The following is an 18,437-nucleotide window of genomic DNA, read 5'->3' as shown; positions in this document are numbered from 1 at the left end:
TTCTGCTATTATTTTTACGATCGACATCATTCATTTATCACATTTGTCCTGTCACACCGATCGAGGAGTGTCAAAAAAATTGCTGGAGTTAAAATTATTGCTATAAGTAAAACGAAAATAGTGTATAGGTCATAATCTAATTAGTAGTACAAAGTTTGTTCAATCAAAATGGTTTGAATAGTGAGTCATAATCCAACTCACCTAACTTCAAAAAAAAAAAAAATCCATTTCTTATCTTTCCTAACTTATGTAAGTACACTATTGTGTAGCTCCATAATTGAACAGAAACCTTAAGACTCTGATATGGACTATATATATCGCCTTTTCAAATTTTATTTTAATATTTAAATTTTCTTACAGTGGTTTAATTTGGAGAAGTAGTTTTAATTCAAGCTGACACAATCCTTTAAATGAGTTGACTTGAAGTTTTGAAACACCTACGCTACTTTAGTGCTTGAATAAATTTGGGTCAACGATCTCGTTAAGCTTTGCTGGTTTACTTTGATTTGAGGCCGGCTTTACCCGGGGAGATTCGAATTGTGGGCAACCACATATGTTAATTACTATCTTTTATCTAAATTTCTTGAGCTTGTTTATGTTTGATTCAAAAGATATTGGAACCTTTTTGAACAAATCAATCAAAGAGAATGAAGGGGTAAATCTTAGTAAGTATAATGAATTCTAGAACCAAAGGTATAAACGATAAAAACAATGGGAAATATTTGTTGACTTTAAGAAAGTCAGTGATTACACATTGAGAATGCCAATCTTTTCTCTCGAAAAAGGAGTTACAATTAGGATTCTTAGCTGAAAAGGAGTCCCCCCCCCCCCCCCCCAAAAAAAAGAATTCTCTCAACAAAGTGTTTTTCCCACTATATATAAGGGGCAACCCCCTTCTGAATCCTAGAAAATATACCATAGGGAATATTCGCGAGTATATTTCTAATGCCCCTATGGGGCCTACACTAATGCAAAAGCCATACGTCCTCTGTTTGTTGTCTGTCGCCCTTCGCAGGGCGTCGAGCGTCCTCTGTTTGTTGTCTGTCGCCCTTTGCAGGGCGTCGAGCTATGAAGACCTCATCTTCTGTCGTTTTTTTCGATGGTTGTGGTCGTCCAAATTTGAACCCATACAGTTTAGATTCCTGGGCCGTAGATCTTTCGAATTTCGAAACAAATTGACCTTTGCTTCATTAACTTACGGCAGATTATAATGTGCAAAGGAAACACTTAGCGCCTGGTATCTTCTTTCATAATGTCTTGTTTAAACTTTAAACCACCTAGCATCAAACACTTCTTCGAATTTCAGCAAGCTTCAACTTCCAACATCCAAGCGTCAAGAAGGTATAGTCTAAAATTTTCAAAGCTAGGCTAAATAGAGACCTTTCCTTATTTATTTATTTGAGAAATTAATTCCAAAAATCAGCTTAATGGTTTTCGCGTATTGCTAAGACAAGTACGTAAACATGTGTTTCATAATGACTAAGCCAACTTTGGTTGGTTAATCGGATCAGTTCATCTATGGTTGGCAAATATGATCGTTTTCCTCCTTGCTAGTACTACAGCAAACACTGGAGAATCAAGAACCCAAATGACACAAATAAAAAACAATAGAACACATCAAATTGATTGATCACATGTTTGATGATCCTTTCATTACACTTTCAGGATTGTCTGAATAACTCAACAATAAGAGATGACACAGAAGTTCAAAGAATAAAAGCTAGAGGAGTAGAAGGAAAGCAAAAGAAAAGCGAACTGCGTTGCAGGAGAGACAGCCTATACTGAGTCCAAAGCCTGAAGAATATCAGCTTTCAAGTCATCAAAATCTTCCACACCAAAGCTGAACCTAACCAAATTGTCCATGATGCCATACTTGGCTCTATCTGACTGGCTAAGATCCCTGTTTTTCATGTGAAAGAGCACGTTATACACATTTTATGAAAGTCTCATATTGAAGGACTGTTTGCTGTAATATAACTACTCTGTTTTGGTTCTACTTTAGCTTGCTTTCCCCGGTATATCGAATACTACATGGCAGGTAAGATAAAACACCCTAATTATCACATGATGGACCTTTAGGTGTATCAATTCTTGAATGTCACTAATTCCAAAGTCTCACTAAACATATTCAAGAACAGTACCAGGAAAGGGAAAATGCAACACAGACAACCACAGAATAAAATATCAACATACCAGTAAGACATTATTGCTGGTTGGTCCACAATGCTCTCACAACCTCCAAATGACGGAGCAATATACGGAATTTTTAGAGCATCCACAAATTTTGCGGTAGTCAGCAGGTCTCCGTCAACCTAATTATTAATAGACTTTATCATGAACAATCCAGAATACAGGACTTGAGAAGAACATGGTTGCCATCTAAAGGTAATAGATTAGTAGGATACAGACCTCAAAACTGACCACACCACCAAAACCTGTCATTTGTTTCTTTGCAATGTGATGTTCTGGATGACTTTGCAGGCCTGGATAATAGACATGTCTCACCTGCAATTCATTTTCCTTAGATATGATAGAAGTTGCAACAGCAAAAAAGATCACAATGTGATAGAAAATTCAAGGCTAATGAATTCTATTTAACTACAAGAAGAAAAGCAAGAAGCATAGTGCATCATTGTTTCTGTAATCCAAAAAACCAGCAAACAGTATAGTAGATATTCATTACCAGATGTCTAAGGATGGATAATGAATATAAGAAGAATAAAAGATATCCAATTTGTAGCCAAGCAGAAATCTGAGAACAGTATAGGAGCAGGAAGGGAGAGATTCAATGACCAACCACTGACCAGCACTATCTGTATACTTTTTTATCTTCCCCTTTTCTTTCGCGTATCAACTTTTTTCTTTATGACTGTGGTGTTCGGACCAGCTTAAGCACTCGTCTACTGTTCCACTGGGTGCACATATTTTTTTTTTTTTTTAGGGAAAGGATAATAAATCTTGCTAAAGTTGCAAAAATGGATGCAACATTTTAAATTTATTTATCAAAGAATCAAAAGAATAATAGTAACATCTTTCTGACCCAACAAGGACGCGACATCTTTATCCATATTAACCAAAGAATTAAAGAAAGAACACAGTATAGTTACATCTTTCTGACGTCAGAAGCACATTCTCAAGGTGCATAAGAAGGGTCAGAAAGAACTGTCCAGCTTATATGGCCTAGAGAAAATTAATCACTACATGGGAGAAAACAAGAGACTGTTGCCTTGTTGCTTCCATGTCTTGATTATTTTCCGCATGCTTTAACGTCTAAACCAGTAGAAATTACCAATATCTAGACCATGCTGCAGGTAATAGGCTTACCATAAGCCTTTTCAATTATAACACAGTAAGCTGAACCTCTTCATTTCTCTAGTAAATACAGAAACTCCATACAATTAGTTTGGCTACTGCTTTGCCTCAGATGTGATTTGTAATCATGCCAGTAAAAATTATTGCAAGCTGAAACTACCTTGGGATGAGCCTCTAAAATCTCGGCCATCCTCAATGCAGTTGAGTTTTGTTGCTGTACACGAAGATGCAGCGTCTTCATGCCTCGGATAATTAGATATGCGGCATTCTGATACATGCAAGGATTAAATTAGATTTGACAAATACAAGCTCAAACTACAAAACAAATGTCTCCAAAATCAGCCCAAATTCCATGATTTTTTAAGAGTCCATCTTACTTTTAAAAGAAAAAGTATTCACTTCACCAAAATTGAGCTATCATAATGCATAGAACTCGAGAAAACATAGTCAAGCAAAACATCAAAGACAACTAACCGGATTGAGAGCACCACCCAGGATGTGATGCAGGTTACGTATTTCTGAAACTAACTTTACAGGACCACTAATGCAACCTGCGAGAACCTGCATAAATAAAATAGCCTGTCAGTTCGATTACCTTTAGTAGGAGCATAATTGTTTGAATTGCCAATACACCAGTTATGGTTACCATACATCATTATGCCCACCAAGGAATTTTGTTGCAGAGTGCAGAACGAGGTCAGCCCCAAGGGCAAGGGCCTTTTGATTAAGAGGAGTTGCAAAAGTCCCATCTATGCAAACCAAGGCTCCTTTTTCATGACAAAGCTTTGAAACCAGCTCAATGTCTACACATCTGAGGAATGGATTTGTTGGAGACTCGGTAAAGAAAAGATTCACCTGCATGGAACAAAGTAGAGAGTTGAGAAGTCTCTTCATTATTCTGTCATTATTAGTTCAAAACATATAAACTAACAGTAGCAAACTGACTTTCTTCTGATTTAGAGCCAACTCCAGAGCTCCGACATCGGCTGGGTCAATGACCGTGGCCTGTGAAATGAATAAAGGAATGAGAAGTTATAACAACTAAGAAAACACCTTGGTATCATTTTATTTCCTTTGACTGAATAACAAACAAGAAAAGCTCTAGCCAGAAGAAATTATCAATGCGTTTTATCACCATCAAAATCAAAATTCATTATCATTCACTTTCATTAACAGAGCAAACCCGTAATATCTTGAGATATGCAAACTAGAAACATCAGCTATCTGAAAAACTAGGATTGGTGCAGTTACCGTAATCCCCATTTTAGGAAGTATAGTTTCAATAAAGATCCGGGTCTTCCTATAGCAGTCTGTGGTTGTAATAATATGGCCTCCAGCAGGAACCAACGCCAACAGCATTACAGTACTGGCGCACATTCCAGATGCCATTAACAAGGTTGATTCAGCACCCTCCAGTGCGCTGTTGCAAAAACAAATAAGTAACACATTATCTCATAAGCACCTACCACAAAACACAAGTGGAGAAACAAAAAAGAATATACAGAAAAACATCATAACCAAAAACCAAACTCGCCTTATCTTCTCCTCTAAAACAACAGTAGTTGGATTCCCATAGCGCCCATATTCAAAACTTGCACGTCTTTTCTCCTGACAAGTTATATCAGAGAAATCAAAAACAACAATATAGATAAACCTAAAGGAAGTACTTTGCATGCTCTTTCCAATTCAGTGAAACTATACAAGCACCATATGATAATCCATCGAGACAACGGATGGGCAAATCACCTAGCTTCCCCTAATATTGTTATGTATTAGCCTTTGAGTTAGGATCTTCAGCATATCTACATTGTAGCTCATACACCATAAGAAAGCACTTACTCAATGGCCATATCCAAATGTAACAATAGCAAATACCTTAAAATCAATGAGCTCAGAAGTCTTGTTGAAGAAATAAGCAGATGTGTTAACTACTGGGGTAGTAATTGCATCCGTAACAATGCCACGTCCCAACCTTTCACCTGAAAGAAAAACAAATGAGGCCTCGGAATTCACTCAGCAATATATAAACATTCATAAGAAATCAAAATTTCAGAAAATTGACTAGCTAAAGGTGGCAGGTTAGGAAATATACCGGCATGAATAGCGACACTCCCATCAGAATTCAAAAACGAAGCGTATTTCACACTTGGCAAACTGTCAAACTGTACATTTTGATCATTACAAGTCTCATTTTCCACCAGCGCCATGTCCTCGTTAACTACCGAGGTATCAACAGGAGCAATGGCGGCGGCATCGACGGCCTTAGCCACCGGAGTGAAATCAGGAGAAGAGTTATTGTTAGACCACGAAGCCGCCACAACTTGAGCCACACCGATGTTGCTGCAGTTCCTCCGAGCCTTAATGCTCAACTGCCTAACAAAGTTCGGAGGAAACCTATAAATAAGAGAAGACAGACCGTGAATGGACGATCCGTGACTCAAAATGCTGGCCTTGCCGGAGTTAGGAATGTCGTGGCGGGGAATACCGCCAGAGAATTCGGCATCCGAACGACATTCAAAGGATGGAAAAGCCCTAGCACAGCTTGAGACCGCCATAGGGTTCCGATGATTTGACGGCGAAGGCCTGCAATCTCTGGAAAAAAAATGAAAATGAAACAGAGAAGACGGAAATTTTAGTTCAAAGAATTTGCGTCCTCTGAACTTATGATAAAAGGAATCTGTGAACACGCGGGTTAGGTTTGTCGTCTTCTGCAAGCTGGTCCACAACTTTAGAATTGAACCATGGTTAATGTTCACCTCTGGTTGGGTTCTTGTGGTTAACAGAAGTTCGGATTTTGTTGCCTACGTGGACACACATCAGTATAGATAGACTGACGTCAACCCTGAGCTTGGTCCAATACGGGGAGCATGTAGGTATTGTACTGTGTGCTTTTGGTACTTGTACTTCTTTTAGCATTCAACTTAAGGTCTTTTCTTTTCTTTTCTTTTCTTTTCTTTTCAACTTTTGAAGAAAATATAAGAAATTTTCAATTGTGATTAAGATGCAACGATGTGACTTATAAGTTACATGTTCAAGCCGTTGAATCAGCATTAATATTTACATTAGGATAAGTTGTCGTCACTCTCCTTAAGTTACGGCCCTTTCCCGACTCTGCGACTGCCCTTTTGCTATTGAGATGCATAAGAAAATAAAAGGAGGGATTATTGAAATCACATCATTCTGAATTTTCATTAAGTAATTAAATTAGCAAGAGAAAGAAGTTGCTAGAACTTCAATAAAATGTACACTTGTCAATCAGTCTGCCAGAGGTTGGGCCCCTTTTGTGTTCTACTTTAAAGGAAAATCACAATATATACAACCCGTTGATGCCTACCCTGGAGTAGCTAGTGGAAACTAACAGATCAATGTAGCCATTTATGTTGCTACTTTGTTCTGTCCAGTTTGTAGCCAATCAGTATTCTTTTTTTTAGTTTTTAACACGGTATTCGGTACTCACATTGGAATACAATTAAATTTGGATTCGCACCGAAAAGTTCCATATTGGGGGATAAAGTACTCCTTAATAAAGGCTACTTTATACCCAGAGTACTTACCGCTCTACTAGAACCTTGTTGGTTGCTATTTCTATCAGTATCACTAATGTTGTTTCACTTCTTGCTCTCTTTTTTGGGCATTTCCGAATTCTTAAAGTGGTTGGTGGAGAAAATGGCAAGGAAAAGGCCCTGCCTAAATGGACTCAGTGATGCGGACATTAATAGATAAAGATGAGAAAAGAAAAAGGAACTGTTTAAATGTTTGGTATACAACATCTAACCAAATTGCCTTTCTATAAGTGATAAACAAAATAAAATAAACAGAAAGGGTCAAATATATTCCTCTACTATCGAGAATTGTTTAAATTTATCATCCGTTATACAATCAATGCATTTGAACCCCTACCGTTATACTTTAGTTCAAAATTACCCTTAATTTTAACGGGAGAACATGTGGCAGCTCAAGAACAAAAAGCTCAATCCCCATTTTAAATACCCGATCCAATTAACCCACCCCTAATTTAACCCACTAGCCGATCCATATCCCCCGTTCTCTTCTTCTTCGTATCCCCTCCCTCTTCCTTTATTCCCAATCTATCTAACTATATTAAAAGCACGAAGGACCTTAGCGAAATGTCGTTCGCCTTTTTTACCCTTAAAAATAGATTTCACATTGGACAAAATTGTACTTTAAATTATTTTCTTACTATTTAGGAATCAAAAATTAAGTAAAATTTTGGTTATTAAATCTTTCTTACTATTTAGAACGTTAAAATCAATTTAAAAAATTCCTTTCATATCTCTATATCTATCTATACTATATTAAAAGCACGAAGGCCCTTAGCGAAATATCGTTCGCCTTTTTTACCCTTTAAAAATAAATTTTACTTTGGACAAAACTATAATTTAAGTTATTTTCCTAAAATTTTGGGCATTGATTATTTCCTACATTTAGGACTCAAGATGTTGCTTATATTCTTTCCTTATTTGAGTACAATTTAAGACTCTAAAAGACATCGGGCTAATTATTACTTGGGATTATTTGAAAATTTCACTTATTAATTTGGACGGTTGTAGCAAAGTTATTGGATTGCTAAATTGAGTTTTAGCTATTACTTAGAATTATTTTAAGTCTTATTTATTTATTTTCACGATACCTAAATTTTTTTGTTAGAAGACCTAATATTTAGGACTACTTCTTTTTCTTTCCCTACATAAACTGTACTCTTTCAAGCATCACAAAAGGGTAAAAATTGTACGGGGCGCCCTATTTGGTCGCCCCCATTTAACCTATATCCATTTTTTTTTTTAAACTTTTAACTTGTACCCACTTTTTAAATAACTTCAGCCCCCTTTCTCCTCCTCCTTCTCCTCCTTCGTTTTCTTCTTCAAGTTACAAAACAAACTAGTATTTATCTCCAGAAGCAACGCTGCTTTAGTTATAAGGTCAATTTTTTTTTAATTGAACAGTTCGGCAGTTGTACTTCTGCTCCAAATTTACAGCAAATTAGTCTTAGGAAAAAGTTTAAGTTACCAGTAGGATGAGCGGTAAAATTTTGGAGTTTTTGTATGTTTATTCGTGTTTGAGCTGAGAAGATGTACACTATTTTTCTTCAAAAATCACTGCTAATTGTGGTGCTTCAGCTCTAGAACTGAAGTTCGCCAGTTACAAAAACAAAAACTTCAGCTCTAGAGCTGAAGTTCCCCAGTTAATAAAACAAAAAGAGCTGAAGTTCCCCAGTTACAAAACAAAAACTTCAGCTCTAGAGCTGAAGTTCGCCAGTTATAAAAACAAAAACTTCAGCTCTAGAGCTGAAGTTCGCCAGTTATAAAAACAAAAACTTCAGCTCTAGAGCTGAAGTTCGCCAGTTACAAAACAACAACTTCAGCTCTAGAGCTGAACTTCAGGCCCGTCTACTAGAATGCTGAAGTTTTGCGTGATTGTCTTTGCTACTTTAGCCCCGTATGCTGAAGTTATGCGAAAAAGTGGGTATGCTTGCAATTTTTTTTGCAAAGCGGGCACAAGTTAAAACGTGACACAAAAAGCGGGTATAGATGCAAATGCCCCTGATATGTAAACACTGAAGTTTTCACAAATCTTAGATAGACTATTATTTAAAATTTTGAAGTTAATTGTGAATTTTCACTTTACGTTTCCAAGAACTTAACCCGATACAATCTGAAATTTTATTTATTGCAGAAAGAAGCTCGTTGTTAATTCATTGTGTTAAAAATAAACTCATCTCAAAACAAATAGAATTTTTTTTGATAATATGTAATTAGCGACAGATTTTTACTATTTAGCTACAAATTTGGTTTGTCACTATTTTTTTTATAGTTGACCTGTCTAGAATACGCAACTTCGTTTTGTACGACGTCCTGAGCTTTCAAAATTATGTAGATTGTTTTCATGCTTAGCAACATCATTCCCTACTTTGCTGTCTATTTTTAATTAATATTTGATAATTTAAAAAATTATTAAACTTTTATCATATAACTCAAATAAATTATTTAATATTCTCTTCGTTTCAATTCAAATGACACATTGCTGTTCCAAAAAGAATGACACATTTTTATATTTAGAAACAATTCAACTTTGAACTTTTCATTTTACCTACTTTACTCTTATTGAGAAACTTTTATAGCCACAAATATCATGGCCCCACAAAAGCTTTTGCCCTTAAACTTTTAGAACCATATGTTTCAAAAGTCTTCTTTTTTTTTTTTTCTTCTTTAAACTTTGTGTCAAGTCAAACTATATCATCTAAATTGAAAAGAGAGAGTAATATTTATAAATTTTTTAAATTTTACATTCATTGAATAAGGTGGCCCTAGCGAAATACCTTTTGCTTTTTTTTACCTTTAAAAGATGGATCTATGTGTTTATTTTAATGGAGAATAAAATAAGCCAATGTGTCCTCTTCTGTCTTTGTTCTTTCTCCAAATTTTTGTGTAGAGAAAATGTGATCTACTTTTTCTTGCGTCTTACACCTTCATGTAACAAATATATGTAGGAATAACCAGTATTCAACTTTAGGGTGTTTGGTTAAAGGTGTTTACCTCGAAAATACGAGTAACAATTAAATTTGATTTGTGATTTTAAAGATATGCGATTTAGTTCAATACCAATTAATAATCAAGAAATATGAAGTAGAAGTGACAAAGATAAGTGAATCAAACCAATATTACTTGACAGTAGTGACCTCGAGATGATAACCTCAAGACGGGCTAAGAGCAATAAAGTAAGACAAGTAAAGCAAGAGTAGTAGAGCTAAAGGACAATGCTGATGAACAGTAAGCAAAAAGTAGAGAGTATATTCTTTTCTCGGTGATTATCCCCTCTAAAAATGATTGGGTCTCCCTTTATATAATAGGGGAATCCTAAATATGGAATATTTCTATTTACAGTAAGAAATATTCCTGATGCAGCTGTCTAACCGCTTAGTACGGAATCGTACAATCATATTTCGGGATTTGCGCCAAGATCTTGGGGACGTGGCAGGAACAAGCTCATTCTGTTACAAACCCATAACGATACTATTTCGGGGTCGAGCACATTTCGCCTCGGTATTCCTCGAACTCCTATCTGGGCATTACACTCTGTCTTCGAGCTCGAGTCTGGTCCATCGGTTTCGAACTCGACCTCGACCGAACTCGAGCCTAGGGCGGAACCTCGAGCCTATAAATCGGAGGCATACGATTTCGATCATATACAAATAGTCCCCGCGTTTCTTAGAATAAGATGATGAGAAACGGTTTAAACCTCGATTTTCCCGAAGTCTTTAGTGATGACGTCATTCCCGTGATGTAGGCGCTCGAAGCGACTGAAACGTCCCGTCAGTTCACTTCCCCAAAACATTGAATGCATGCCAGTATTGGTCGGCCACTAGAGTCACCGAATCGTCGTGGATCTTATCAATATGAGGCTATTCCTTAGAGTAAAGAACTTTACTCTTTTATTATATCTTTCCCTTCTTCATCTCTTTCTCTACTTACCTGTTTCCACCGCCTCCTTTAAGTGCCGGAAAACGCCAGGCTTTTTTAAAAACACCACATTCCCAACACAATCTGTATCTTGTAGCTTGAAATCATGGCTAAAACTTCCAAAAAGGATAAAGCGTCGACTTCTTCTACCTCTCAGCCGGCCGAACCGGTGGTGCCTCCGACTTTTGGAGAAATCACCCCCGGCCCTTGCGTAATTAAGAAGGATCTCAATATAGAAAATCCCCCCGATGTCCCGGGCCGATGCGAGCATGTATCTAGATATATTAGTCTGATATCGGAGAAGAACCTCGAAGCGATGAAGAGGGACTGCGGCTGGGGCGACGAGGTCTTGGTTCAGATCCCGAGCCCCGAGGAAAGCATCACCACCCACGTGGAGGGGTTTTTTAGTGTTTATACTTATCCCTTCACACTGGGTCCCCTTGATCCAGTAGTGATCGACTTCTGCAAAATATACGAAGTCACCCTCGGCCAGATTCACCCCTCCTTTTGGCGCATTGTGATCATGCTGCGCTACTTTTCCGAGAAGGCCGAGGGGTTGGAGTTCACTCTCAACCACCTGATTCGATTGTATCGGCCCCAGCTATTTCGAGGGCTTATCAAGCTGCAACGTCGAACAACAAAAGCCCTTTTTGCCAGTAATGATAAAACCAAAGATCGAGGCTAGATGAGCCGGTTCGTCAGAGTAAGGACTTCGGACGTCATCCCCAGGGATAAAATGACGTTCACGGAGAGATGGAACTTTAATCGTAAGTTGAGTTCTTCTTCCCAGTATTTATTCATATTCAGCTTTCATATCTCACAATGCCTGCACCTTTTCTGTAGCTGCTGGGTAGGCATCTCACGCGGTCCTCGTCCTCGAGGATTGGGTCCGAAAATTAGCTGCTACCTCCTCCTATGATGAGCGCAAATGGTGTGAATTATTGAAGGGCAAGTGGGAGGCCAAACATCATGGTAGATTCTTTTCCTAAGTTTCTAGTATTTTTCATTTGCTTGTGGCGTCAACTTATTCGCATTCATACATGCAGGCATCGGAGATGTATCCGAAATGAGGTTGGCCTCGCCCGAGGAAGGGTTCAAGTCTTCGGTTCCGAAATTGGGGAAGGACAACAAAAGAAAGAGGGTTTCGAAGCCTGAAGATCCTCAAGACAAGAAAACACCTGCCCGTAGGCTACAGAAAAGATTTGCTCATGTGGACGCAGATTCGACCCACGATTCCCTAGATGATGAGGAGAATGATGGTGGAGAGTCGATGTTAGTGCTTCGAACCAGGAAACCCATCGAGACCACAAAGCCCTCCGGACAAGAGACCTCATCCCTTGGTGAGGGAACCCCAAAGAAGGATTTGGGCAAGGCCCCCGTGTCCCCGGAGATTGAGATCGTTCCTCCGCCTTCAACAGGTATACCCGAAGGTGAGAATGTGGAAACTCTCGAAGCCAATCAGAACGCCCTGAGTGAAGAGCTCGGGGCCATGACAACAGGTCACTCCCTTTCTCTACCATCTTATTCCGAGGAGGCAATCGAAGATGCTAACGCTCTGTGTATGCCCGATCCAAGCAAGGTCCTCGAGGAAGATCTCTTTCATGGTTTCTATGCTGGGATTGAAGATACCACCGACCTTAACGATGCTTCCACCATCTTTGAAGAGGCTCAACGTCTCCTTTCTCAGGTAAATATTAACTTTCATTGCTGTAATTTTTCTTTCTTTCCTTCCCTTTGACTAACATATCTTCACTTCATGTATAGACCATCGCCAAGTTTAGGGCCGAGCTGAGCCAATGTGAGGCCGAGCTTAAGAAAGTTTCGGGTGAAGAGAAGGCCCTGAGGCTCCTTTGTAACCAAAAGGAAGAAGAGCTTAGGGATCTCCGGGCTGAATTGGCCAAAGCCCAGAAAAAAGAGACCGAACTAGACGAGCAAGTAACTATGATATTAACAGGGTACGGTCTTCTTGGCTCTACTTCGGAGGCTAACACTTTGATATCTCAGCTGCAGCAAAATTTGGAGATGATTGGGCAGCTTCGGGGCGCGGTTGATCAAGTTAAAGTTGATTGTCATAGGTGGAAGAAGAACATGGATCAGCTCGCTGCCGATAAGGAAGTTGTTACAGTCCAACTGACCTCGGCCGAAACTCAACTCCGAGGTATTAAAGTGAAGGGTCTAGCCCAGGCCAAGAAAATCGAGGAGTTAGAGGCAGATTTTTCTGGAGCCCGGGCTGAAGCTGCACAATCTAAGGCTGAGGTGGAGAAGACGAATGTCACGGCTAAAAAGACCATTGCCGTGTACTTAAGAGATGTCGCAGCTGTTCAAGAGGAGCCGAGGGAGGCCTCCGACCGGGGAAGACGGATCAATGAATTGACCAAGTGGCAAGCCCGGAGGGAGACTCTCGAAGAAATACATGCCCGAGGGTTCGACCTCACTGGGGAGATAGCCGAAGCGAATGCGTAGGAGACTGATGCCAGGTTTCTCGTCTCTTCAGATGATGAAGATGCCATGAGTGGCTCTGAGGGCGGAGAAGGTGAGGAAGATGTTTCCGAGGAGGAGGAGGCTCTCGAAAATATGACCTCCGAGGATACAGTCCCCGAGGAAGCTGCTTCCGGGGACGTAACCCCGTAATAGATTAGGTTTTTTTTTTGTAAGGGCCCCTTGTGGGCGTTGTAAATGCACCATTTGTAAGACATCCTCTGTGAAATATAAAGAACCTTTGAGTTTCAATTTGTTCTCATTTGTGTAATATTTTGATGGTATAGTTCAAATGATCATTTTGAGTACTGGATTGGGCTCAGAACATAATAAACCCTTAGGTTTTTATTGATCAAAATAATACCCCTTTAAGGTTTTGTTAATCCTTAAACTAAATTTGATTTGATATGAGCTCGAGATTCAGGACTCTTGAGTCCTAGTGGGGTTGAGAGCAAGATCTCGAACTCTATGTATTTCGGCCCTTAGGCTTTTAGATCGGCCCTTAGGCTCTTTTAGATCGGGTCAACCCGGCCTCTAGGATGGCTATATAATTTTTTCCTCTTTTCGGCTAAATGACTTGGTGAAAATTTTAATTATGCCTTAGCATTTGTTTTTGTACCCATTGGGTTTTTCGGAGGTTCGCCGTATCGGGACCTTGTTTGTGTACTGATAATCGAATACTTTTTGAGGTTTTATCGAAGGCTGATGTTATCTAAGCCCTTAAATTATTCGAGGGCTAAATTTATCGAAGCCCATTATATTTTGCTTTTGCCGAGGGTAGCCTGATTTAACCGGTTTTAACAAAGTGTTTGAAGGACTTTGATTTATAGCGGAAGTCAGATGTCTCTAAGCCGCATCATTTAGGCCGCAGCCTTTTTACGTGACCGTAGTCTTTAATATGGCTGTAGCCTTTGGGTATGTCACTTGGACTTGTTTCCTGATAACTTTTCGAACTTGTTTGAAAAGTTAGTCCCCGAGTATATTGGCCTTGGCCTTTGTTTCGAGGGGATGCCTCTTTGAGGTCTTATGAGTCCAAGTTTTTTTGGTAACTCAGATGTATTGATTCTCGATGACAGTCCCGAGTATTCGAGGGTGCTTTTATGCTTTGGCTCTTGAGTCATTTCCCGTAGGATTATAAGTGTTGAGCTCGTATAATAGTAGACTTCTTTGAGACACAAAATGTTTTTGATATAAATAGGAAGCTTCTTCAAATAATTGATACATGCGTACATGTTGCCGTCGAGGCTCGATTATTCTATATGGACATGGTTCATCTGACCATTTGGCCCATTACAAAGATTTCCTATCGAGGCCCTCTCAGGCGTGAAGTATTTTCCTCGAAAATGTGGCCTCCGAGGGTGATGCCCCCCAGTATTCGTGGTTGATTGAAAAGAAGCCTTTGATACTGTTGAGTCCTCCTTAGGTAGCATATAATTGTTGCCTCATTAAAAACCTTGCCGGTAAAACCCATTTGGGACAAAATCCGATCTAAGGGAAAAAGAGTGCAACGTATGCTTTAAAACCTAAGGCCTTCGTGCGAAGAGGGCGTCTTCGATAGCTTCGATCGAAAATCTACAATGAGTTAGTTTTAAACTCAAATGGACAAAAGGGATAAAACCATACCTTAGCAGTAGTATCGTTTGAGTAATGATACGTTCCAATTGTTTGGCAGTTGTTCGCCTTCCATTGTGTTAAGTTTGTAAGATCCTTTGCCGCCCACTCCGAGGACTCGGAACGGTCCATTCCCCATTTCATGAAAGGCCACGGAGATAAGACCGAGTGGAGTTGTTCTCCGGGCTGATGGATCATCGCTGCAAATCACATTTTTTGACAAATTCCTTGGTATCTTTTTCCATGCTATCCCAGTAGTAACCTGCTCTGATAATTTTGCGAACCAAAGACTCGGCGCCGGAGCCACAAGTGCCTTCGTGGATTTCTCGAAGAACATAATCGGTATCTCCCCGCCCTAAACATACCGCTAATGGCCCATCGAACGTTCTTCTGTACAATGTTCCATCTTTATCTAATGCAAACCTAGCAGCTTTGGTTCGTAGGGCCCTTGATTCTTTATGATCCGATGGGAGTTTTCCATCCTTCAGGTAGTCGATATACTTATTCCTCCAGTCCCACGTTAAACTCATTGAGTTTATCTCGGCATGACACTCTTCAACCACAGACTTCGATAATTTGATGACAGTCCCCGGGACGATATCATCTTCTTCGACGGAGGATCCCAGGTTAGCAAGTGCATCAGCATCGCTATTTTGTTCTCGAGGCACATGATTCAGAGTCCCCTCCTTGAAGCGGTGCAAAGTTACCTGTCCAAGTATCGCTGCATTCTATCCTCTCGAACCTCAAAACTTTTATTTACTTGGTTTACCACCAATAGAGAATCGCACTTGTTCTCGACGACCTCCGCTCCCAAGCTTTTAGCTAGCTCGAGACCTGCAATCATGGCCTCATACTCGGCCTCATTGTTAGTCAGTCTAGAAGTTTTAATAGATTGTCTAATGGTATCAGCCGTGGGTGGCTTCAAGACAATGCCAAGCCCGGGCCCCTTCACATTCGAGGCACCGTCTGTGAAAAGGATCCATACCCCCATTGTTGTACCCGAACTTAGCAGGAGTTCTTTCTCCACTTCGGGTATGAGGGCCGGCGTGAAATCGGCCACGAAGTCAGCTAGGATCTGAGACTTGATGGTTGTTCAGGGTTGGTATTCGATATCATAACCGCTAAGCTCGATGGCCCATTTGGCCAATCGGCCCGGTAGCTCAGGCTTATGCAAAAATTTCAAAGAGGGTAAGTGGTTAATACACATATAGGATGACATTGAAAGTGTGGATTTAGCTTTCGAGATGCACTTATACATGCAAGTGCTAATTTTTCTAAGTGAGGGTACCTTATTTCAGCATCTCCTAGAGTTCGGCTCACGTAATAAACAGGAAATTACGTACCTTGATCTTCTCGAACTTGTACCCCACTTACCGCCATCTCTGACACCGCCAAATATAGGTAAAGCTTTTCGTCTACCTTCGGGGTATGAAGCAAAGGAGGACTCGATAGGTATCACTTAAGTTCCTCCAGGGCTCGTTGGCATTCCGGGGTCTATGCAAAATCCTTTTTTCTTTTTGAGCAAGGAAAAGAAATGGTGACTTCGATATGATGACCTCGAAATGAACCGACCCGAAGCAGCTATTTGACCCGTTAACCTTTGCACGACTTTCACACTATCCAAGACTTTGATACCTTCGATGGCCTTGATTTTATCGGGGTTAATCTCGATACCACAATTTGACACCATGAAGACGAGCAATTTACCCGAGCCGACTCTGAAGGTACACTTCTCTAGGTTAAGCTTCATGTTGTATTTCCTCAAGATTTTGAATGTTTCCTGCAAATGAGCTAAATGGTCCTCTGCGCGCAGGGACCTAACCAACATATCATCAATATAGACTTCCATTGTTTTACCTATCTGTTCTTCGAATATTTTGTTAACTAAGCGTTGGTATGTAGCTCCAGCATTTTTAAGCTCGAAGGGCATGACGTTGTAACAATAAGTTCCAAAGTTAGTTATAAATGAAGTCTTTTCCTGGTCCTCCAGGTTCATCTGAATTTGATTGTACCCGGAGTAGGCATCAAGAAAAGTTAGGGTCTCGTGGCCAGCCGTGGCATCGATCATTCGATCGACGTTTGGCAATGGAAAAGAATCTTTCGGACATGCTTTGTTCAAGTCCTTATAGTCTACACACATTCTAAGCTTGTTTCCTTTTTTAGGATTTGCAACTACGTTGGCTAGCCACTCGGGGTACTTTACCTGTCGAATGGATCCTATTTTAAGAAGTTTGGTCACCTCGTCTTTTATGAAGGCATGTTTTACCTCGGACTGAGGCCTCCTCTTTTGCTTCATCGGTTTGAATCTGGAATCAATGCTTAGTCGATGCGTGGTGATTTTCGGTGGAATCCCTGTCATATCTAAATGGGACCAAGCAAAGCAATCCATATTATCAATAAGAAATTGAATGAGTTTTTTCCTGAGTTTGGGGGTTAATCCCGTTCCCAGGTATACCTTTCTCTCGGGCAGATATTCGATAAGTATGACCTGCTCTAGTTCCTCGATGGTTGACTTGGTTGCATCGGATTCTTTGGGAATGATAAAGGTTCGAGGAGTAAGGAAGTCCTCTTCGTCTTCGATTACCTATCGTTTCGACTCCGTCGAGGCTGGGGGCTGTGATTGATATTTAGCCACTTTCTTACCTTTGGTGCTCAATTTCTTCGAGGTTAAGGGCTCTTAAATCAGCACCACTTCCTCGATTGCAAACATCTCTTTCGCAGCATGTTGCTCTCCGTAGACTATTTTCACTCCTTGCTCTGTTGGGAATTTCATCACCTGGTGAAGAGTCGAAGGCACTGCCCTCATGTTGTGTATCCATGGTCTCCCGAGGAGTGCGTTATATCTCATGTTCCCTTCGATGACATGGAATTTGGTGTCCTGTATGGTCCCGGCTACGTTTAGTGTCAAGATAATTTCTCCCTTTGTTGTTTCGCTTAACATGTTAATTTATACCCGGGATGCAGGTACAATCTGATCTTGTAGGCCGAGTTGCTCTACGAACCTTGATCTGATTATGTTCGCTGAGCTACCTGGATCCACCAAAACAAGTTTAATTTGAATTTTATTTAAAAGGATAGAGATTACTAGTGCGTCGCTGAGATATGCCTTCTGCTTCCTCGTCACAGAATGATAAGACGTCCTCGGGCACGTAGCTCCGAGTCCGTTTTTCTCTGGTGATTGATACTTTGGTGCGTTTGAATACAGGTTATTGAGGGACATCGACTCCGCCAATGATCATGTGGATCACATGTTGTGGTTCTTCCTGCTAATTTTTCCTTGCATCCCTTTCCCTGAAGTGATTCTTAGCTCGATCACTTAGAAATTCTCGAAGGTGACCCTCGTTGAACAACCAAGCCACCTCCTCTCTTAGCTGCCTACAATCTTCTATTCTATGGCCATGTGTGCCATGATACTTGCACATTAGGTTTGGGTTCCTTTGGGAAGGATCGGTTTGCATAGGCCTGGGCCACTTGGTGTCTTTGATTTTTTCTATACCTGACACAATCCCTGATGCATCTACGATGAAGTTGTACTCCGATAATCGAGGTGCCTCAGCG

At 40.1% G+C, this 18,437-nt stretch overlaps 2 protein-coding genes across 2 annotated transcripts; one reads left to right on the top strand and one right to left on the bottom strand.

Moving 5' to 3' along the window:
• Window positions 1,592–5,963, bottom strand: LOC109230850 (cystathionine gamma-synthase 1, chloroplastic-like). Its single transcript, XM_019396305.1, has 11 exons — window positions 5,405–5,963; window positions 5,188–5,291; window positions 4,847–4,920; window positions 4,564–4,732; window positions 4,258–4,317; window positions 3,964–4,167; window positions 3,787–3,873; window positions 3,473–3,580; window positions 2,410–2,505; window positions 2,194–2,312; window positions 1,592–1,900 (listed from the first exon to the last, which is right to left on the bottom strand). Exons 1-11 carry the CDS (start codon window positions 5,865–5,867, stop codon window positions 1,777–1,779), a joined length of 1,608 nt encoding a protein of 535 aa, XP_019251850.1. The 5' UTR covers window positions 5,868–5,963; the 3' UTR covers window positions 1,592–1,776.
• Window positions 11,527–13,253, top strand: LOC109231464. Its single transcript, XM_019397126.1, has 3 exons — window positions 11,527–11,557; window positions 11,837–12,477; window positions 12,555–13,253. The coding sequence occupies exons 1-3, from the start codon at window positions 11,527–11,529 to the stop codon at window positions 13,251–13,253; spliced, it is 1,371 nt and encodes a 456-aa protein (XP_019252671.1).

This window comes from Nicotiana attenuata, chromosome 8 (assembly GCF_001879085.1).
Source record: "Nicotiana attenuata strain UT chromosome 8, NIATTr2, whole genome shotgun sequence".
NCBI lineage: Eukaryota > Viridiplantae > Streptophyta > Magnoliopsida > Solanales > Solanaceae > Nicotiana > Nicotiana attenuata.
Note: the sequence above shows the minus strand (reverse complement) of the source record. Positions and strands in the feature narration are given on the sequence as shown.